Below are 18,809 nucleotides of genomic sequence, written 5' to 3' on the forward strand. Positions count from 1 at the left end.
CCCCACAACTGAAAAAAAAATCACTGGAGTCTCTCAGTCATTTACAGGAAAAACTCCAAATTCTTTTTACATGATACTTGGGCTTCATAGCCTAACATCCCAGCCTTCTTCCCCACTATACCTTTCCCATCTATCTATATATCAGTGCACCAATACTTATGGAGTCCTGCTGTTTATCTGTGCATGCAATTTCCCCCTTTATCTGGGCTGTCTTTTAACTTCTCAACATCTGATGAATTCTATTTACTTTTTAAAATTTGCCTTTTAAGACATCTTTTTTTTATTGTGAGAATACTGTACAGAGGAGTTACAATTACATGGGCAAAATAACGAGTACATTTCTTATCAAGCATTGTTGCCTCCTCTTTGTTTCCCCTTCCTATCCCTTCCCATACTCCCCCCACATCCCCCCAGCCGATCCCCCCCATCACCAAAGTTGTAAAGTTCATTTTTCGATATAACGATTTGTACATCTCATTGTTACGATATGAAGCCTGTCTTTGTCCCTGTAGGGTTCTGTGGTGCTTTGCACATTTAAATACTTGCGTATATTACTTTCATTTGACAATACCATCAAAGTCTCAGGGAAAGGTGGCTTCAGGTCTCACCCCATCCCAGGCCTTAGCTCTCTACCTGATAGGGACCAGGTATTCAGTTCTTCTGGTCAGCGTCACCAATAGGCTTCCAACATACTCAGTACTAGGCTAGGTGCTAAGAACATAAAACTGAGAGTTCTTAGAGCTTGTCTCTGAGGACGTTATAGATTGACTTGTCTATTTAGTCTACAGACATTCATTTAACACCTTCTGGTTCTGGGTGTCACTCAGTGTCACTCTCAGGCCCGAAGGTACAAGGTAAGAACAAGATGGAGGACGTCCCTGTCCATGTGAGGCTTACATTTTAATGGAGAAGATAAGAGACGGACAGGTAAACCACAAATACACAGAAATGATCACAGGTCATGAGTATGAAAGAAAAGTTAAAAAGCCACAGTACATAGCAAAATATGGGGAAATGCTAGAATGATGATATTGAAGTTGAAGCTATAGGGTGTCTTGGAAGACCAGTTAATCAAGAGGAAGCTCCCAGTGTTCCTACCATAGGTCAGCCATCTTGATGTAGTCTAGGACCAGTGTGCCTAGGGCATGGTGAACAAGGAAGGGATGTGATAAGGAGATTCAAGGAGCAGGCAGACAAGGCAAAGCCAGGCACAGGTCTAGGCAGCACTGCAAACAGTTGGGGTTTTTCTCTTAAGCCCATAAAAATGGAGTGAATAAATAAATCAAGCCCTTTACTATTTCAACCACTCTGATAGCAGCGGGCAGTGTTTGTCAGACACTGTCTCCTTGAGCTGGAATCTCAGTCATGAGGACAAGGCAGTGATGTGCAGTCTGGACTCGACTCTACCACTTCTACCACTCTGTAGCTGCACTGCTGTTGCCCCTGCCTTAAAACCAGATGATTATACTCCATTTGTGAGCCCACTGAAACAAAAAGGGAACTAAGGATTAATCCAGTGGCTAGCATGGAGCAGTAGCTTAGTAGAATATACTCACTTATTAAAGATCAGAGAACTGAGATTCAGGTCCTGTCTCACAAAGCCATGTGACCTTGACCCACCTCTGTCTCACCTCTGTGTCTCATCTACTATGGAGTCAGAGATGGTCTCCCATGTGTCCATATTCCTCTATAGTTTCTACTAAATGGCCAGCACTTATGGAGGGAGGAGAACAAAGCAGCCCTCCTGGTGGGATTCAATGAGGACCTACTAGAGCTTTCAGGGCTCATGAGCCACAATGCAGTGGTGGTCATCCAGCCTTCTAGAAAGATCTACATCCACTCTTGTCTTGCTTTAGGAAGTGATGGCCAAGGAGGCTAAAGAGATCATTCAACAGCAGAAGAAAAAGTTACCTCTTGATGAAATAATCCGAGAAGCCCAGACCTTTGTAGAGAAAATCCGTTTTCTTGTTGATGAGGTAAGAAGCCGTGCAGGTTAGCCTGAACTCTGCTCAGAGAAGGCAACGGGTCCAATATGGGTCACTGGGTTCATTTTTGTTTTGTTTTGTTTTTCCAAAGCCCTGCTGAGCTGAGCTGTCGATATTTGTTTGGGGATGGGAGAAGAGATTTTAGAATTAAGCCAAACATGTAGGGCTTTATTGATTCAAAAAAAATAAATCCTGAGCATTCAGCAGAATAAAAGGCATGATTAAAGAAAAGTCAAAATGAGCACTCTGATGGTGAGATCTCTGACTGGTTTGCAACCGTAAGAGGATTTAAATGCATGTCCAGCAAAAGTCAAAGATCATCTCATCTTAAAATTAGTTGTAAACAGTGCCTTCTAGAATGATCATTATAAGGCCTTTGCGTTTTTGCTTCTGTCAGATGCTGAAGCTTTTTTGAAACTTGAAAATGTGTAGAAATGTCTTAAACTGGCTTTTATAGGGGAGAGTGTTTGGGAGAGGTACAATTTTATTGTTTTGTGGTTCCTGAAAGTTATCATTCTTGTCTCAAATCAGTCCTTTCCTAGGTGTTTATTACACAATGAAGCAGGTAGACAGTGCACAGAGAATTTTAGTAAGAACTCAGAATGTTTGAAGCAGGCATTGAGCCTTCAGTCCTGTAACTGCCTGGGCCTGGGCCAGGAAACCCATCCCATACTTCTGTATCTGTCAAAAGGAATGGATGCTTCTCCTGGGTACCAGTTGTACCTGAATATCAAAGTAAGACAGAGCACCTGCTTCTACCCAGGAGTTTGAATGCTGTATACCTCCTTTTGTTTTGATCGTTATGTTCGTTCAGATATGTGTGTTACAAAGACACCATAATGGTCCACTTAGAATGGAGCACTGGGTCTTCCTGACTTAATTAGCTCAAATTTAAAATCTAATTTTCTGTGCAATTTAGTTGAGTCTCCCGAAAACTATTGAAAATGGAGCTATAGCTATATTTTGCTATCATATATATTCGACATAAGGTTTCTGGCAGATTTTCTTTCCCTTTCTTAAGAGTGGAAAGTCACTTAGACATTGTTGTTTTGGTCTTGTCTTTTCATTTGAATATTCTGAAAATGTTACTGCTTGGGAAGCCTAGCACTTTAAAACCAAGTCATTGCTTCTACATTCAAAAAGAATCCATGGGGAGTTTTAGAAACAGATGTTTGTTCTACAGATGGAGAAAAGTAGGCCATTAAATCAGCCTGGCACTGGTGGCTCATGCCTGCAATCTTAGCTACTCAGGAGGCTGAGATCTGAGGATCATAATTCAAAACCAGTCCTGGCAAGAAAGTCTGTGAGATTCTTATCTCCAATGCACCATCCAAAAGCCAAAAGTAGAACTGTGACTCAAAAGGTAGAGTGATAGCCTTGAGCAAAAAAGCTCAGGGGCAGTGCCCGGTCCCTAAGTTCAAGCCCTAGGACTGGGAAAGAAAGGAAGAAAGAAAGGAAGAAAGAAAGAAAGAAAGAAAGAAAGAAAGAAAGAAAGAAAGAAAGAAAGGAAGAAAGGAAGGAAGAAAGGAAGGAAGGAAGGAAGGAAGGAAGGAAGGAAGGAGGGAAGGAAGGAGGGAAGGAAGGAGGGAAGGAAGGAAGGAGGGAAGGAAGGAGGGAAGGAAGGAAGGAGGGAAGGAAGGAGGGAAGGAAGGAGGGAAGGAAGGAGGGAAGGAAGAAAGAAAAAAGGAAGGAAGGAAGGAAGAGAGGAAAAGAGAGGGAAAGAGAAAAAGAGAGAAAGGAAGAAGGGAAGGAAGGAAGGAAGAAGGAAGAGAGAAAGAAAGAAAGAGAAAAAAGAAAGAGAGAGAAAGAAAGGGAAACAGCAAAAGAGAGAAAGGAAGGAAGGAAGGAGGGAGAGAAGGAAGGAAGGATGGAGGGAAGGAAGGAAAAAAGGAAGGAAGGATGGAAGGAAGAGAAGGGAAGGGAAGGAAAGAGAAAGAAAAAAGATACCAAATCATCACAGAGATAGCTTGCATGCCTTCAGAATGTCCTCAAAGCACGGGGTACGTCTGTTTGATTCGTGACAGGCTGTCTCTTCCCAACAGGGCTGCACCTGACTTGATTGGTTGCATAGGTGATAAATCACCTAGCTGGTTTTTGTAGTGTGAAGTTTGTGTTGCAGGAGAGGGGCTCTTTCAGGGTGGGAGAGCTCTGGAGGTGCACATAACCACAGCCTGCCCCATCCCACAGCCACAGCACACCATCCCCGACGTCTTCATCTGGATGCTCAGCAACAACAAGCGAGTGGCCTACACGCGCCTGGCCTCCAGAGACCTGCTCTACTCCCCAGTTCTGGCGCAGAGGGGCAAGCACTGTGGGAAGATCCAGACTCACTTCCTCAAAGTAAGTCCACGCGACTGTGGATTGAAAGAGAGGATTTTCTGGTCCCCCCCCCCCCCCGGGTGATTCACAATTTCTGTTTCCCCATATGGGGGGCAGGAAGCCCAAAGGGAAGCCACATGGGGAGCAGGTAAAGGGATGGCAATGCTTAGCCAGAAAGAGATTTGGTGGCGTGGAGAGGTCTTGAGGTGTTTGTGGACTGCCATGAAGTTGATGGGAGTGGAAGAGAGAGGAAAAAAAAAGAGCAGAAAGGAAGGGAGGGGGAGGGGAGGGAAAAGGTGAAGAGGGAAGGATGGGAGGAAGAAGAGAATGGAAGAGAGAGAGAGAGACAGAGACAGAAATAGAGAGAGAGAGAGAGAGAATAAAAGTGGGCCCCACCCTAGACATTATAAAAGTATAGTTCCTTAAATGGAAATCTGGATTGTATTCTTCATCTTCCACATGGATAGATACGGGACAGCTATGGCATCAGGCATCTAGATACTAGCCCCTAAGTATCATCAGCTTCAAGAGGCTACTGTGGATGTGAGTGTTGGAGTTGGAGACAGAAGACCCCATGTAAAAGTGTGAAATCCAGGAGGGGACAGTGACTTTGAAGTCAGGCCGATTTGGCTTAGAATTTATATAAGTTTGCTAAAGCAGCTGTAATAAAGTATCATGCACCAACTGGCTTACACAACATAAATTAATTATCTCCTATGATTTCAAGGACTAGAAGTACCAAATCAAGATGCTGGCAGGGTTCTATCTCCATGAAGAGTTTTGTTCCATATCTCTTTCCTTCTTCCTGGTTAGTTCATTGGCTTGTGTCTGTGTAATACTAATATTTCCACAGCATTCTTTTTGCATGTGCCTGGGTCTTCACAGAGCATTTGTTTTACAAGGACATCAGTCATATTGTATTTGGGGCCACCCTACTCCAATTATTTTAATGTTATTTTAACCTAACTATCACATATGGAAGAAACATGAAATAACAAGGCCAGTGCTGAGGACTTCAAGATATTAATTTAGCAGGAACAATTAAACCCCTGATAGAATACTTGGGCTAATACTGCCTAGGTAATCCTGCATGTATTGACAAACATCACATTTCCTTTTGAAGAATATGAATCTATTTTTCCCTTCATAATATGAAAGTGGTTGTGGGGATTAAGTGAACACGAAGAACTCACACTTGTGTCTCCTCCAATGAAACTACTCAGTACATACCAGTGTACAAACCACTGACAACCAGTTTTTCAGAGAACATTGCTTTCATCATGAATCTCCTTCATAGCTAGTCTTGGCTTGTATTTCTGCATCTTGCTTTCTATCAGGTACATAAAGTAATTTTTAAGCCCACTCCTATAAAACTGAGATGTTAAAAAAAAACAACAAAAAGAGAAAACATCTTTTCACTTAAGTCATTGTCCACAAGTATCAGAAATTGTTCTTGGGTTTTTTTTTTTTTTCCATTCCAGGACTATTAGGTAGGCAAGGATCATTTGTCTTAAAAATAGCAAATCATTTATATGAGGGCTTGTGCTAAAAAATAACTCAAAAATGGTATGACTCCCAAATATTCTGATGTATCTTAGAATAGTGTAATATTAGGACGGAGAACAGCTGCCAGTAAAGCCAGAGAATGGACTGGAATCGTCCAGTGAGTTTTCATCCTATGTGTGTTGTCTTTATTAATATATCTATTTGCCTGGGCTTTCTTTTTTATCCTTATTTTCCTTCTGCCACAGGGATTGCTTTCAGTGACCATTTCCTAAAACTCATTGAACTTAATTACACCTACATGATGAAACATCTTGGTGAGACAATTCAGTAAAGCTATTATCATTCCTGTTGGATCGTTACCCCTGATCTGAACTCCCTCGCCCATCACCTCCCTTCATGCCTCTTTCTCTTCCCTGAATTGCTAAGTCTGGAAAAAGCAAAGGCTGTACCAGGAGACCCAGCCTCCCACACTTGTCATTCACCCTGGTTTCTACTCATTCTAGAGAATTCAGAAGTTGATAAAAGCATAAATTATAAATGTCTGAGCCAATGTTTATTTGCTACACAGATGGATAATTTGATTCACTCTCTCTCTCTCTTTCTCTCCCCCCCCCCCACCTTTCTCTCTTTTGTACTAAAGTTTGAATTTTCAGCCTTGTACTTCTTAGCCAGGTACTCTACCATGAACCATGCCTCAAGTTCTTTTTTCTTTAGGTTATTTATCAGACAGGGTCTTACGCATCCCACCCACCACCGCCCCCACACACACCCAGGCTGGCTTCAGCCTTTAATCCTTCTACCCACACCTCTCTGTAGCTGAGATTATAAGTATGACCATCACATCTGGCTTATTTGCCAACAAGTACTAACTTTTTTTTTTTTTGCCGGTCATGGGGGCTGAACTCTGGGCCTGGGCACTGTCCCTCAGCTCTTCAGCTCAAGGCTAGAGCTCTACCACTTGAGCCACAGTGCCACTTGCGACGTTTTCTGCTTATGTGGTGCTGAGGAATCGAACCCAGGGCCTCATGCATGCAAGGCAAGCGCTCTACCACTGAGCCACTTTCCCAGCTCCAAATATTAACTTTTTGCCCAGGCTGACCTCCAACTAAGCGCCTCCTATCTCCACCTAGGATTTCAGGCATGAGCCACTGCACTCAGCCTGCACAGGTGTCCTTTGAGAGGCCCCGTCAACATCTCAGGTTTGAAGAGCTCCAGGTGGAGGCAGTCATCATGGCGGAAACTTGTGAATTTCATTGTGCCCATCAGCCTAGAGAAGGCTGCCAGAAGTCCTGCAGTCAGGAAACATCTGGAACTTCATAAGCCCATGTTTGCCAAGTTATTCTCCCAGATTATCTTTTTAAAAATCTTTTTAAAATTATTAAATCTTTTTTATGGTTATTATAAAGGTGATGTACTGAGGGGTTATAGTTTCATAAGTCAGGTAACAAGTACATTTCTTTTTGGACAATATCACCCCTTCCTTAGCTCTCTCCCGGTATTTTCCCTCCTATCCTTGCCCACAAGTTGTATAGTTCATTTTCAACCTAGTGTCTAGTGAGTACCACTGCTGCATTTGTTCACCCCTTGTCCCTTCATTTCTATGCTCCCTTTACCTACCACCCAGAAAAAAGACAGATAAAGAAACAAGACAAAAAGAAAAAAAACCTTTTGTTTCCATCTCCTGGAGTTCATTTTGATAATTATTTTATATGATCAGATGCACATAGGCATTGTGCCTTTGTGTTTCTCCCCTAAGAATATCTCCTTTGGTCTTACTGTGTGTGAATGCCCAGAGTCCTGTATAATTTATCATATTGTGGGATATTTTAGACCCAACTTTCACATGTAGGAGAAAACATGGGTCATTCATTTTCTCTGAAATTGGCTTACTTCACTTAACATGATTTCTTGTTGGTCCATCTGTTTCCCTGCAAATGACAATCTTTTTTTTCTAATGGTTGTACACAAGTACCACATTTCTTTAACCACTCAACTATTGTAGGGCATCTGGGCTGTTTCCATAACTTGGCTATTGGGAATAGTGATGTACCAGATTAGTTTTTTACACTGTTAGGAAACTTCTGTTCTTTGAGGTCCAGTTTGCAAACAATGTAAAAAGAAACAAAAGTGTGTCATCTGTAGTCACATGGTTAAGTGACGGTTGATTAGTAACTGTAGTTTCTCTGATTGAGATGTGCTCACAATGCTACTAAAAGTGTTGTAGCAGCATGTGCTGGACTCAGCCCAGTGCATATCCCAAAATCTCTGCATTCTCTCCTTTCAGTGCTCTCTCTGTATGGCCTGGACAGCCAGAGATGTGGAAAGGAAACTCCTTACCACCGTCTTGGTTGTGATGAACCACCCTTCCTCATCCGGCCTCTACCCCTAGTCTATGTCCTGTCCTCTTCCTATCTGACTTACTCCTTCCATTCACCTGTCCTGGGACGCACAAGGAAATGTTGGCTGCAAGGCACTTTCTGGATTTTTTTCACAGAGAAAAATGCTTTGCCTTCCTTTGAACTGATACTGAGTGTCAAATCCAACAGAGTTCATGTGCATTGCCACTACGCTGTCCTTTCTCCCCTCCCCACTCCTCCCTTCTTCCCCTCCTCTCCTCTTCTCTTTCTTTTCTTTCCCTCCCTTTGTTTTTCTTCTCTCCTTTCCTTCCTTCCTCCCTTCCTTACCTTCTTCTTTCCTCCTTTTTTGAGACAAGATTTCACTGTATAGCCCAGGCTAGAGTCAAGCTCACTTTATAGCTCAAGGCTGACCTTGAACTCATGCTCCTCTTTGCCTCCATTTTCTGAGTACTGTGATTACAGTCTTAAATTACCATGCCCACTTCCACTCCTTTATTGAGATTTTATAGAAAGCAAGAAAATATTCATGATTCCTCCTCGGCTCCTTTATTATGTTGCTCTTCCCATTTCAGTAGGCAAACGCCAGCTACCTCTTCATCCAGTGTGAGCCTAAGTTTCCTCATGAATGAAGCAGGGGCAAGAAGCACATCTACCTCTGTGTCTAGGCGGTCTTGGGCTCAGAAGTACTTACCGGTGGGCCTGTTTAAGCCTCAGGCCTCCAAACCTCGGTCCTCCTCTGGAGTTGTGCACTGTGGGAGTTGGGGCTGTTTCTCTTGCTGTGAGACCGCCTCTCTCTCATTCCGAACAAACCTCAGGATGTGTTTCTTGGAAGGATCTCTTTTTCTCATACAAGCTCATGCTTGTCTCCTGCTAACCAAGCAGACCTCTTTCTCCAGCTCCCTGGGAAACGGCCGGCTGGCTGGTCAGTGCAGGCCAAGATCGATGTGTACCTGTGGCTGGGCTCTACCAGACATTCCACGGCCATTTTGGACAACTTGCCCACAGGCTATGAAGCAGAAATGCCCTCCAAAGCGACTGGCACTCATCATCCTCCATCCAGCCTCCTCTACCAAGGTATGATGCCCATTGGGCAAGGAGGAACCATAGTAGGTGTTTTGGGGTGGGGGAGGGAGCTTCAACACACGCACAATGAGGAGGGCAGCATGCACATGTCATTTACACAATGTTTTAAGATCTTCCTTGCCATCTACTGAACACACCTGGATTAAATGCTTACACTTTGCTATTAATGGAGAACAATAAATGTCAGTTTCTCAGAAGACAGGCTCTATAGGTTGAGTTTTTATTTCAAGCCTTCTTTTTTTGGTGCCAGTCTTGCAACTTGAACCGAGTGAGGACTGGCCGCTATCCCTGAGCTGTTAAGCTTGCGGCTAATACTCTACTGCTCTACCACTTGAGCCATAGCTCATACACTTCTGGCCTTTTGGTAATTAATTAGAATCTTTTAAAGACCTTTCAAGTAAGACCTTATGTTGATAGGATGTATGGAAGTAATTTTCTTTTCATATGGCACAGGGATTCTGATCTAATACATGTTCCAGCATTGAGTGAGCAGCCTTGCTGGTGTCACTCATGTTTCTCTGGCTCAGTTCTTGGCTTGGATGCTTATGGGCTGGCAGCAGTGGCTGAAGCCTATAGTCTTAGCTACTTGGGAAATGGAGATAGAGGTGACACAGTTTGAGACCAACATAAGCTAAAAAACCCAAGAAAAAACAAAACAAACCCCAAACCAAAAATGTTCATTGGTGAGACTCCATCTCAACCAGTGGCTGAGTATAGTGGTATATGCCTGTCATCCCATTGACTCAGGGAAGCACAAATAGGAGGACTGAAGCCCAGGCATAAAAGTGAGACCCTATCCCAAAAGTAACCAATATAAAAAGGGGGCTAGAGTTGTGGCTGAAGTGATAGAGCACCCACCTAGCAAGTGTGAGGCTCTGAGTTCAAACCCCAGAAGCCTCCTCCCAAATCAGCATGTTGTATGAAACCTTCCTTCCATATAATTACACTTTTGTATTTTATTGTAAATGTCAAGTGCCTCACTCTTACGTTCCACTTGGTTTCCAATATGCTTTAGTTTGCATGCTTTTGTTTTGCTGCTGGATTGAGACCAAGCTAATTACAGTTTAATCTTTACTTCTGTGAAAGTTGAGATTGGGGCATAGACCAAGTTGGAAACATTGGAGAGCTGTACACATGCCCAGCTCTCTTGTGTCACACAAAACTCCTCTGCCCCTGATTGATCTCGATTGCCAGCGGAATCAAAGTGGCTCAATTGTCAGAGAAGGGAAAGTTCTGGAGCTATGAGTTCAGTGATTTAGCTTGTAGCTTCTGTGCCCAATGTCACTGCCTAAGAGCATTATCTTGGGGAAAATGTATAAAATCTACTTTGTGTGAATCATGTACTCTCCAACTTATACATAAGCTCTTGTTTATTTCTCTCTATCTCTGGGAAGATTCCTGGCTTTCCAAATGGAAAGGGTACATACCCATGGTGCTCAGAAATTGTCCAAGATCACACCATTAGTAAAAGATGGAGTAAACCATCTCCAGTCTCTGTTTTCCAACCTGGCTTTGAGAATTGTTGTATTTCAGCAAATAATACTGGGATCAAGTTATCACCTTATTTCTACAAACACTATTTCTAAGGACCTAAGGATCCAGACATGTTCACTCTCCAGCTACTAACAATTTACTTTTCCACCACTCTCTGATTCTTCACACCATGTTGTTTTCATGCAGTGACCTAATAAACCTTTTTCTGCTGTGCACTGACATTGACAGCTTTGGCTGCCTTCCATACCTACCAGCGAATGTTACGCTCTAGAGAGAATCCATCCAGCAAATAATTAGTTTGCAGCTATATATGGAAAGCATGGTGGAGAAACTGGCAGGGGATGCAGTGCTGAGTGAAAGGTTAATTCTGACCCTTCAATAGGGCCATGAGACGAATCCCTAATAACCACAAGTCACAACTGAGCCAGGGCACAAGAGACGGACCACCAAGGTAGGGAGGCTGGCTAGATTGCCCAAGGAACAGAGCTAGTATAACTCAGGGTTTCAAATAAAAATCCCTCAAACTTAAATAAATGGTGCTCCCTAGAGTTGTGCATATGCGACATGTGTGGCTGCAACTGGGAACTCTGCTGAAATTTCAGAGCTCATTTCAGGGGCAGCTGGGGGACATTCTCAAAGGATGACATGTTCCCACGTTCTTTCCCACCTGGGAAATCTGCCAGCGTATGTAGTATGTTAAGGAACAGGTGAGCTGTTTGCTGACCTTCTCCTTGTGATATCTGCTAAGTAATTCCATTGTTTATGGTGGCCATTTGAAGGGACTCTTACCAGTCCATCTGCTTTAGTACTGGTGTTTGTGGAGAGGGGGAAAGGATTAAGAACTGAGCCTCAAGGAACATGAATCTCATTTCCCTGACTTGAGCTGAGCTTGGGAAACCTTGCACTCAGAGTCCACTGGAGAAAGTGCAGAGCCTAGAGTCTCTAAATCCTTTATAGGATCAGAGTAGGGACTGACAAGGTTGCTACATTTTCAGACTTTCTATTGACCTCTTGTAGCTAGACAATGGTAGGAGTGGGGGGGAGGAGGGGAAGATTGTGTGCAGGTCTCCTGAAAATCAAATAAGGAATTGTCTTTGATGCCCCCTGCCTTCCGTGTTCCTCTTTGCCCCACCTCCATCCCAATCAGCATCTAAATCCAGTAGCTCCTGCTGCTGCTTAACACTCCCACCCCTCCTGGGAGTCCCTCCACCAGTCCATGAAATCTGGCCTTTCAAAGTTCCTGCCTACAGGGGGCAGCACCATCTCTTTATTCCCCAATTCACGGCAGCTCTCATCCTCTTTCTCTCTCTCTCCATTGCAAACTTGACTCATGGTTTTATCCTTCTAATGTCCTCATTCCTGCGCATGCACACATGCTTAAGGAGTCTGCATGACCTGCTAATATAGTTCCCCCTGCCTCACTCAGGCCTCCGAGGCCCTCAGCAATCTGACCACTGCTGTCTGAGATGCTGTTCTCCAGGCAAACCAGACCACGTTCTTGTCACCCATTGGCCTGGAGTTTCTGTCTGTGTCTTGACTCATTGTGCTGCAGCCACCTGAGACAGCCAGTCCTGCCCATCAGATGCTACTACCCCTTATGACTGTGCTCAGGCTTCTTCCGTAGAGTCTGCCTCTTCTCAAAAAAGTAAACATATTTGAATGCGCCCTGATGATGTGAGTTGTTCTTTGGTGCACAAGTATTCTTATCTTTGTATGAACAATTAATTGCACTTGTCAGGCTATTTTTTTAACCCAAATATTATACAGCCAAGATGCTTTTGCCCTGTAGAATTTGCCCTATTTTTCCCTATAGAATTCTAACCTGTTGCTTCCATTGCTTAACCAAGCTCCCCGACATTTTCTTCCTCTTCACTTCCATGCAATAGATTCTTAGGCTGCTTCCAGCTGTTCATCCACACAGTCCTGTTACAATAAGGAGGAGTAACAGCACACCAGCTTCTTCACGCTCCTCACATTCTTGCCATATGCCAAGTACTATTCTCAGCCTTTCAGTCTCCTACCATAGCCCCACGAGGAGCTATCCTCACACCCATGTTGTAGAGGAGAAAATGAAGGCACAGAGAGGGTTAGTAACCACGTATGATTTCCTAGATGGAACCTCTGTGACGTTTGCTGAGGAGTGGGTTGGGTGTGTATGGCAGAGATGGTATGTACACGCTCACAGGGAATTCAGACCCTTACTTTAGCCAAGGAGAGCTATCTAAGTTGATTCCTATAGACCAGTGCCCATACCAAGTCAAAGACATGGATGCATATTGAACATAGTACTTTGAGATAGAGAACCAGAGAGGGGGGAGAGGGGAGAGAGGAGAGGAGAGGAAAGGAGAGGAGAGGAGAGGAGAGGGGATAGGTGAGGTAAAAGCAATGAATAGTTAAAAAGAGGTACTTTGGAAGAGCCGGGGTTCATAAAGTTCCATTGCCTATGATCAACTCTGCTCCTTGAGGTTTCCCCTCTGAACCTTGATCTACCCTAACCTGCATTCCTCTCTTCACCTCCCACCACATCCAGTGGGGGTGTTTACTCCTGCCTTTTACTTCACAGATCCTTTCTTGTTTCTCCCACGGGATACTCATTCTTGACCTCCTGTGCTTTGGATGCTTATCTCGTCTTCTGTCTTCTTCCAGGAGCCCCTCCCATAGTAGGGGTTGTCTCAATTCTTTTAAAATTCTTCTGAGACCAAGACTGCACCCAGTAGGTACACAAGCATCATTGGCTGGCAGAATGGAAGAATGGTTTGACGTATTTATTATGTTTACTGCAGTAAAGAGATTTGTGAAGTAATCCCTAAACACACACACAGTGGCGATGGGGGAATGATGGAGTAAAGTATGAAAGTTAGGCAGAAGTAAAAGTATATTATTCATTTTGTAGACCATTTTCCTCTTCTATATGGAGGATGGTTATGTATGTCATCGTGAAGATTAAGACTCACAGAGAAGTGAAAACACCAGGAAGATATCTGACCCTGACATTCCACGCAGAGCGCCTCTTCCTTTCCTCACAGCTTCCTTACTATAACGGAGGATGGGGTGGTTTGTCTCTCATCTGACTGTGGGTTCACAGGTGTACATCACACATGGACGCCGTTCCTAACACCTGCTTTGTATATGATCTGTCCACAGCCCGGCATGTCTTCCAGCTGAGAGCTCACATGTACCAAGCTCGGGGCCTTATCGCAGCTGACAGCAATGGCCTTTCAGACCCCTTTGCCAAAGTCACATTCCTGTCCCAGTGCCAGACCACAAAGGTAACCAGAGAATCAGCCTCCTCCTCCCTGCAGCCACAGCTGACCCAGAGCGGAATCAGCGAAGCAAGAGCAGGAACATGTCACACATGCTGCTTCTCTGAGTACGCAACCTTTTAGGCTCAGAAGCAAATGTGAGTGGGGATGGTGTGACGCCCAGGAAAGCATCAGCGTTCCCTTGGGAGCTGTTGCTTTCAGACAGAGCGAGCAAGTCCTGTGTTGGAGGGGAAGTGACAGAGGAGGAGAAGCAGAGCTTGCACACCTTATACGCGCACAGGCAAACCAAGTGGTGGGACAATCAGATTGATAATTAGTCCTGAGGACGCAGATAGTTAGACAGGATTACCCTATGCCACATAAAGGCTGGCATGTCCTAGGTATTCAGTAACTCTGTGTGTGTGTGTGTGTGTGTGTGTGTGTGTGTGTGTGTGTGTGTGTGTGTGTGTGTGTTTTGCTGGAGATCTATCTTAAAGCTTAGACAGGGGCTGAGAAGGTAGCTCAGTGGTAGAGTGCTTGCCTTGCATGCATGAGGCCTTGGGTTCAATTCCTCAGCACCACATAAGCAGAAAAAGCCAGAAGTGGTGCTGTGGCTCAAGTGGTAGAGCACTCGCCTTGAGCTGAAGAACTGAGGGACAGTGCCCAGGCCCAGAGTTCAGGCCCCACGACCAACCCCCCCCCCCCAAAAAAAAAAAGTTTGGACATAGTAGCACATACACTTCCATAAATGTTAATCCTATATAAACAAGTATGGACTAAATGGAGTGTGTATTTGAGAAGCCTACAACACAGACATTTACTGAGCACCTACTGTATACCAGGCAGTTAATACTCTTTGTCTCAGACAATAGTCTCAACTGTTCCATAAGGTAGGTGCTAACCTTATGTAAACGAGGAAGACTAAAATTGAGAGAGGTTAAATCACCTGTCCTAGTTGGACATAAAGTAGGCAATAATACTTTGATTCTGTTTTGGGTTATCTGATTCTAAAGCTCTACTCTGTTCATGATATGTGAATCCCTCTCCATAGTACCCTCATGACATCCCAAACAATAATTAAATTCATAACTCTTTAAGAAAGTCCTCAAGAAATGAGGCTAATGATAGATACATTGGCAGAGTGAGAAAAATGCAGTTTGGTTTGCTTGAGCCTTTCAGTACCTCTCCTGTAGTCTTTTATACAAGGACCAACTCTGGAGAAGGTCATTGTCTACATATGAACACCTACTATGCACAAGATGCTGTGTTAGTGTCTAGTAGGGTGCCTAGCATACTATAGGACCTGGATAAATATATGATGAATGAATGAATCAAGGCTGGCCTTTGAAATCCTTTGATTTACCAACTTTGCCAAGGAAAGCATCAAAATATAGGAAAGATGCTATGAAGGTCACAAATAGCTTGGGTACCACAATGTCTGGTGCATGCTTCAGTAGAGATCACATGTCTATTTTCTAAAGCAACATAAAAGCATGTGGTTCTTTGGGCTATCAGTCCCTGACCCCGGGTAATCTTGAATTGCAACTCTGAAATTCCTGTTTCTGCTTGGTTGAGGCCATTTTTTTCCTATCAGAAAAGATAGATTTTCTCAGAAGAGTTTTTGTTTAAAACCACATTGTTTAGGAGGCATAAAGTACTCTAAAACCAAAACAGCAAGACAGGATAGAAGCTGCAGAAGTACACAGGATTTTTATGATTCACATAAAGAGCAATAACAATATTCTTCTGTGAGCACAGTGCAAAGTATTTAATTCTGTAACTGATAATGGCTCAATGTAAATCTTTGTGATGACAGTTTTACATAACTTGGGAGTCTAGGAGTTGGTCCAGGCCAGATCTTTCCCCTAGCCCTCGTGGTCTGGGCAGCAGCAGATATGTAGTTCTGAGATGCTGTGGAAATTTCCTCAAACCTCAGTGACTGCTGCGTACAGTCGCTTGTGAAATCACCCTTAGACTACACAGCCTGGAGGAGAGAGATGAGACAATGGATTTTTTCCAAGACTGACTTCACAAATTCATAGGGAAGCTTCTGCCCAAGCACTCTGCCCACCTATCCTGCAAACAACTCCAGCCCTTACTTCTGTGAAATTGTTTCTGTTTCCAAATATCCAGGTAAATAGGGAAGTAGATTGCTGTCCAAATATGCTCTGCCTTTTAAATGCATCCATTAAGTGGCCTGGCAGGGGTAATAAGTCAATTCTTGGTGAGACACTCAGGGATCTGCACCAGTTATGCAAGATATTGTCCTTCCTTGACTTTGGGTTTTTCCATCAGTATAATGGGTGTAGCCAAATCCCAAAGGCACAGTCTGCTGTGCCAGCAAACTCATGAAAGAACAGTATCATGCAAAATAGTAAGCTTTATTTTGAGGACCCTGACCTATTGTCACTAAACCACTACAAAGCTGTAGGTTCCACAAGGAATATGAAATTTTAAATTGTAGTTGTGTGTGTGTGTGTGTGTGTGTGTGTGTGTGTGTGTTTGTATGTGTTTGTGGGTGCTGGTCCAGGGGTTTGAACTCAGGATCTGGATACTGTCCCTGAAATTCTTTTCTTCAAGGCTAGGGCTCTATCATTGAGCCACAGCACCATTCCTGGCTTTTTCTGAGTACTTTATTGGAAATAAGGGTTTCAAGGATTTTCTTGCCTGAGCTAGCTTCAAACCATGATCCTTAGATCTCAGCCTCCTGAGTAGCTAGGATTACAGGCATGATCCATCAGCACCTGGCTTAACTTTAGGATTTTTGACAACAGAATTTTACCTGCTCTTGAGTGAACAATGACTACATTACCACACTCAGTTTTTCCATCCATAAAATGGAGACAATGTTGGCATTTACTTAGTGGGTAAGACATGGCACAGCCTGGGCTTTGGTGCCAGATGACCCCAGTTAGACCAACCTGCTGGACATGGGAGCCTCAGCTTCCTGGTCTTTAAATTGTGTGTAAATAACTTTGCCCCAAACAGACTGAAACAGAGCATGTGTAGTTGGCTCAGCACAATGAGTGCTCACTGAAGGGTAGAGGATGCTATCTCCACAGCACCACTGTAAAGAATGGGTTAAAATTATCCATGCAGATAAAATATTAAACTTGGCTCTGCTTGTGAAAGTTACTACCAGTGTAACTGCACCCCAGACAGAAATCTTTGCACCTTTCTCCTATCTCACACATTGGAACTGCTCAGTGCGTGTAGTTACTTGAATATGGAATGAATGAATTGTGGTGGTTCATTCTTGCCCTCTGTGTGCTTCTGGTGAACAATCCTCAGAGCTTCCTTGCCACCTTGTTCAGTGTTTGCTTTGGTCCTGCCTTCCAGATAATTTCCCAGACTCTGTCTCCAACCTGGAACCAGATGCTGCTGTTCAATGAACTGGTGCTGCACGGAGATGAGAGGGAACTGCTGGCGTCCCCACCGCTGGTGGTGGTGGAGCTCTATGATAGCGATGCAGTGGTAAGTTCCCGGGCGGGCCCCCACTCTACTCCTTACACAGGCCACACTCTACTAACTTTATGTCAATGTACATCAAGTCCTGACCCTGTGAGTGCCCGGGACCTCATATGTGCCTAGAGACAAACTGACCTCAGCAAATGGCAATCCATAGAACCAGGAAAGTTAGGGATGATGGTTGGTTTTACTTGGTTTGTTGCTTAGATTTGCTTCTAAACAGCAATTAATACAAGATCTGATTAGCAAATTGTCTATCAGTCATATAAAATAATCATAGATATTGCAGCCCCTAGCTTATCATGTTATTGATATTTAATGACAATGTGTATGGCTTAAAAAAAAGATTTTTACAGCTGTGTGCCAGGGGCTCACACCTGTAATCCCAGCTAAGCCAGCCAGGCATGAAAGTCTGTGAGACCCTTATCCCCAATTAACCACAAGAAAACTGGAAGTGGTGCTGTGGCTCCAAGTCATAGAATGCTAGTTTTGAACAAAAACCCCTTCAGGGACAGTGCCCAGGCACTGTGCCCAGTGCCCAGTGCTCAAGCCCCATGATTGAAAGAAAAAAATGTTTTTAAACATTTTATAAAACTGGAAGGAAATGGATGGATATTAGGTATTGTCACTGAGTCAGCTTTTGTAATCAGTGTAATTTGTGTGTGTGTGTGTGTGTGTGTGTGTGTGTGTGTGTGTGTGTGTGTGTGTGTGTGTGTTGGTCACTGCTTCTAATCCCAAACAGCAAATTCACCACTATCCCTCTTCCATTATTAGTGTAACTTCTTCCTATCCAAAGATGTTGTGTTCTGAAATTTGGGCACTCAAATATTACTGGGGGATGTTAAAACAAATATTTGTAAGTTAAGAAGTCTAAAATAAATACTAAAGGTTATTTTCTTTATCTTCTGGCTCTACCTCCATTGGAGGTTGAAGCTCAAATCTATGAAGTATAGTGATTTTCTGAGAAGCCCTTGGGAAAGGCTTCATCCTCTCCCAAGATTGCCTCCTGATCCTCTATTTTCTATTTGAAAGGCAATCAAGCCTTTGGAAGTTCCTGCTATTCCAGCCTATTGGTTGTGATAGTTCCATAGTTTATTTTATTATTAGTATTTCCTATAGATAACCACTCAATGATGGCTTTTCCTACCCTGACCATTAGTCAAAACCTTCACAGAAAAATCTAGCTCACACCCTGAAATGTAAACAGAAAGTGAAATGTAGAAGAACAAGGCAATGTGAAAGCTAACACTTGAATCCTGGAGAGATGTAGGGTCATGTGAGAGATTTGCTCACACCTATGCTGTTGATAAGTTGGGCCCCAAATCTGATAGTGATCAAATTATTCTGACTGGACT

The 18,809-nt window shown here is 43.6% G+C and overlaps 1 protein-coding gene across 1 annotated transcript in view; it reads left to right on the top strand.

Moving 5' to 3' along the window:
* Fer1l6 (fer-1 like family member 6) overlaps positions 1-18,809 on the top strand; it is a 154,845-nt gene that overhangs the window by 70,496 nt on the left and 65,540 nt on the right. The window contains exons 17-21 of the mRNA XM_069991369.1: positions 1,857-1,976; positions 4,173-4,325; positions 9,064-9,241; positions 13,889-14,013; positions 17,326-17,460. Of these exons, the coding sequence (XP_069847470.1) occupies positions 1,857-1,976; positions 4,173-4,325; positions 9,064-9,241; positions 13,889-14,013; positions 17,326-17,460 (711 nt within the window). The remainder of the gene's footprint in view (positions 1-1,856; positions 1,977-4,172; positions 4,326-9,063; positions 9,242-13,888; positions 14,014-17,325; positions 17,461-18,809) is intronic.

The sequence above is a fragment of the Dipodomys merriami genome, unplaced genomic scaffold, assembly GCF_024711535.1.
Source record: "Dipodomys merriami isolate MVZ:Mamm:240054 unplaced genomic scaffold, mDipMer1.0.p SCAF_4, whole genome shotgun sequence".
NCBI lineage: Eukaryota > Metazoa > Chordata > Mammalia > Rodentia > Heteromyidae > Dipodomys > Dipodomys merriami.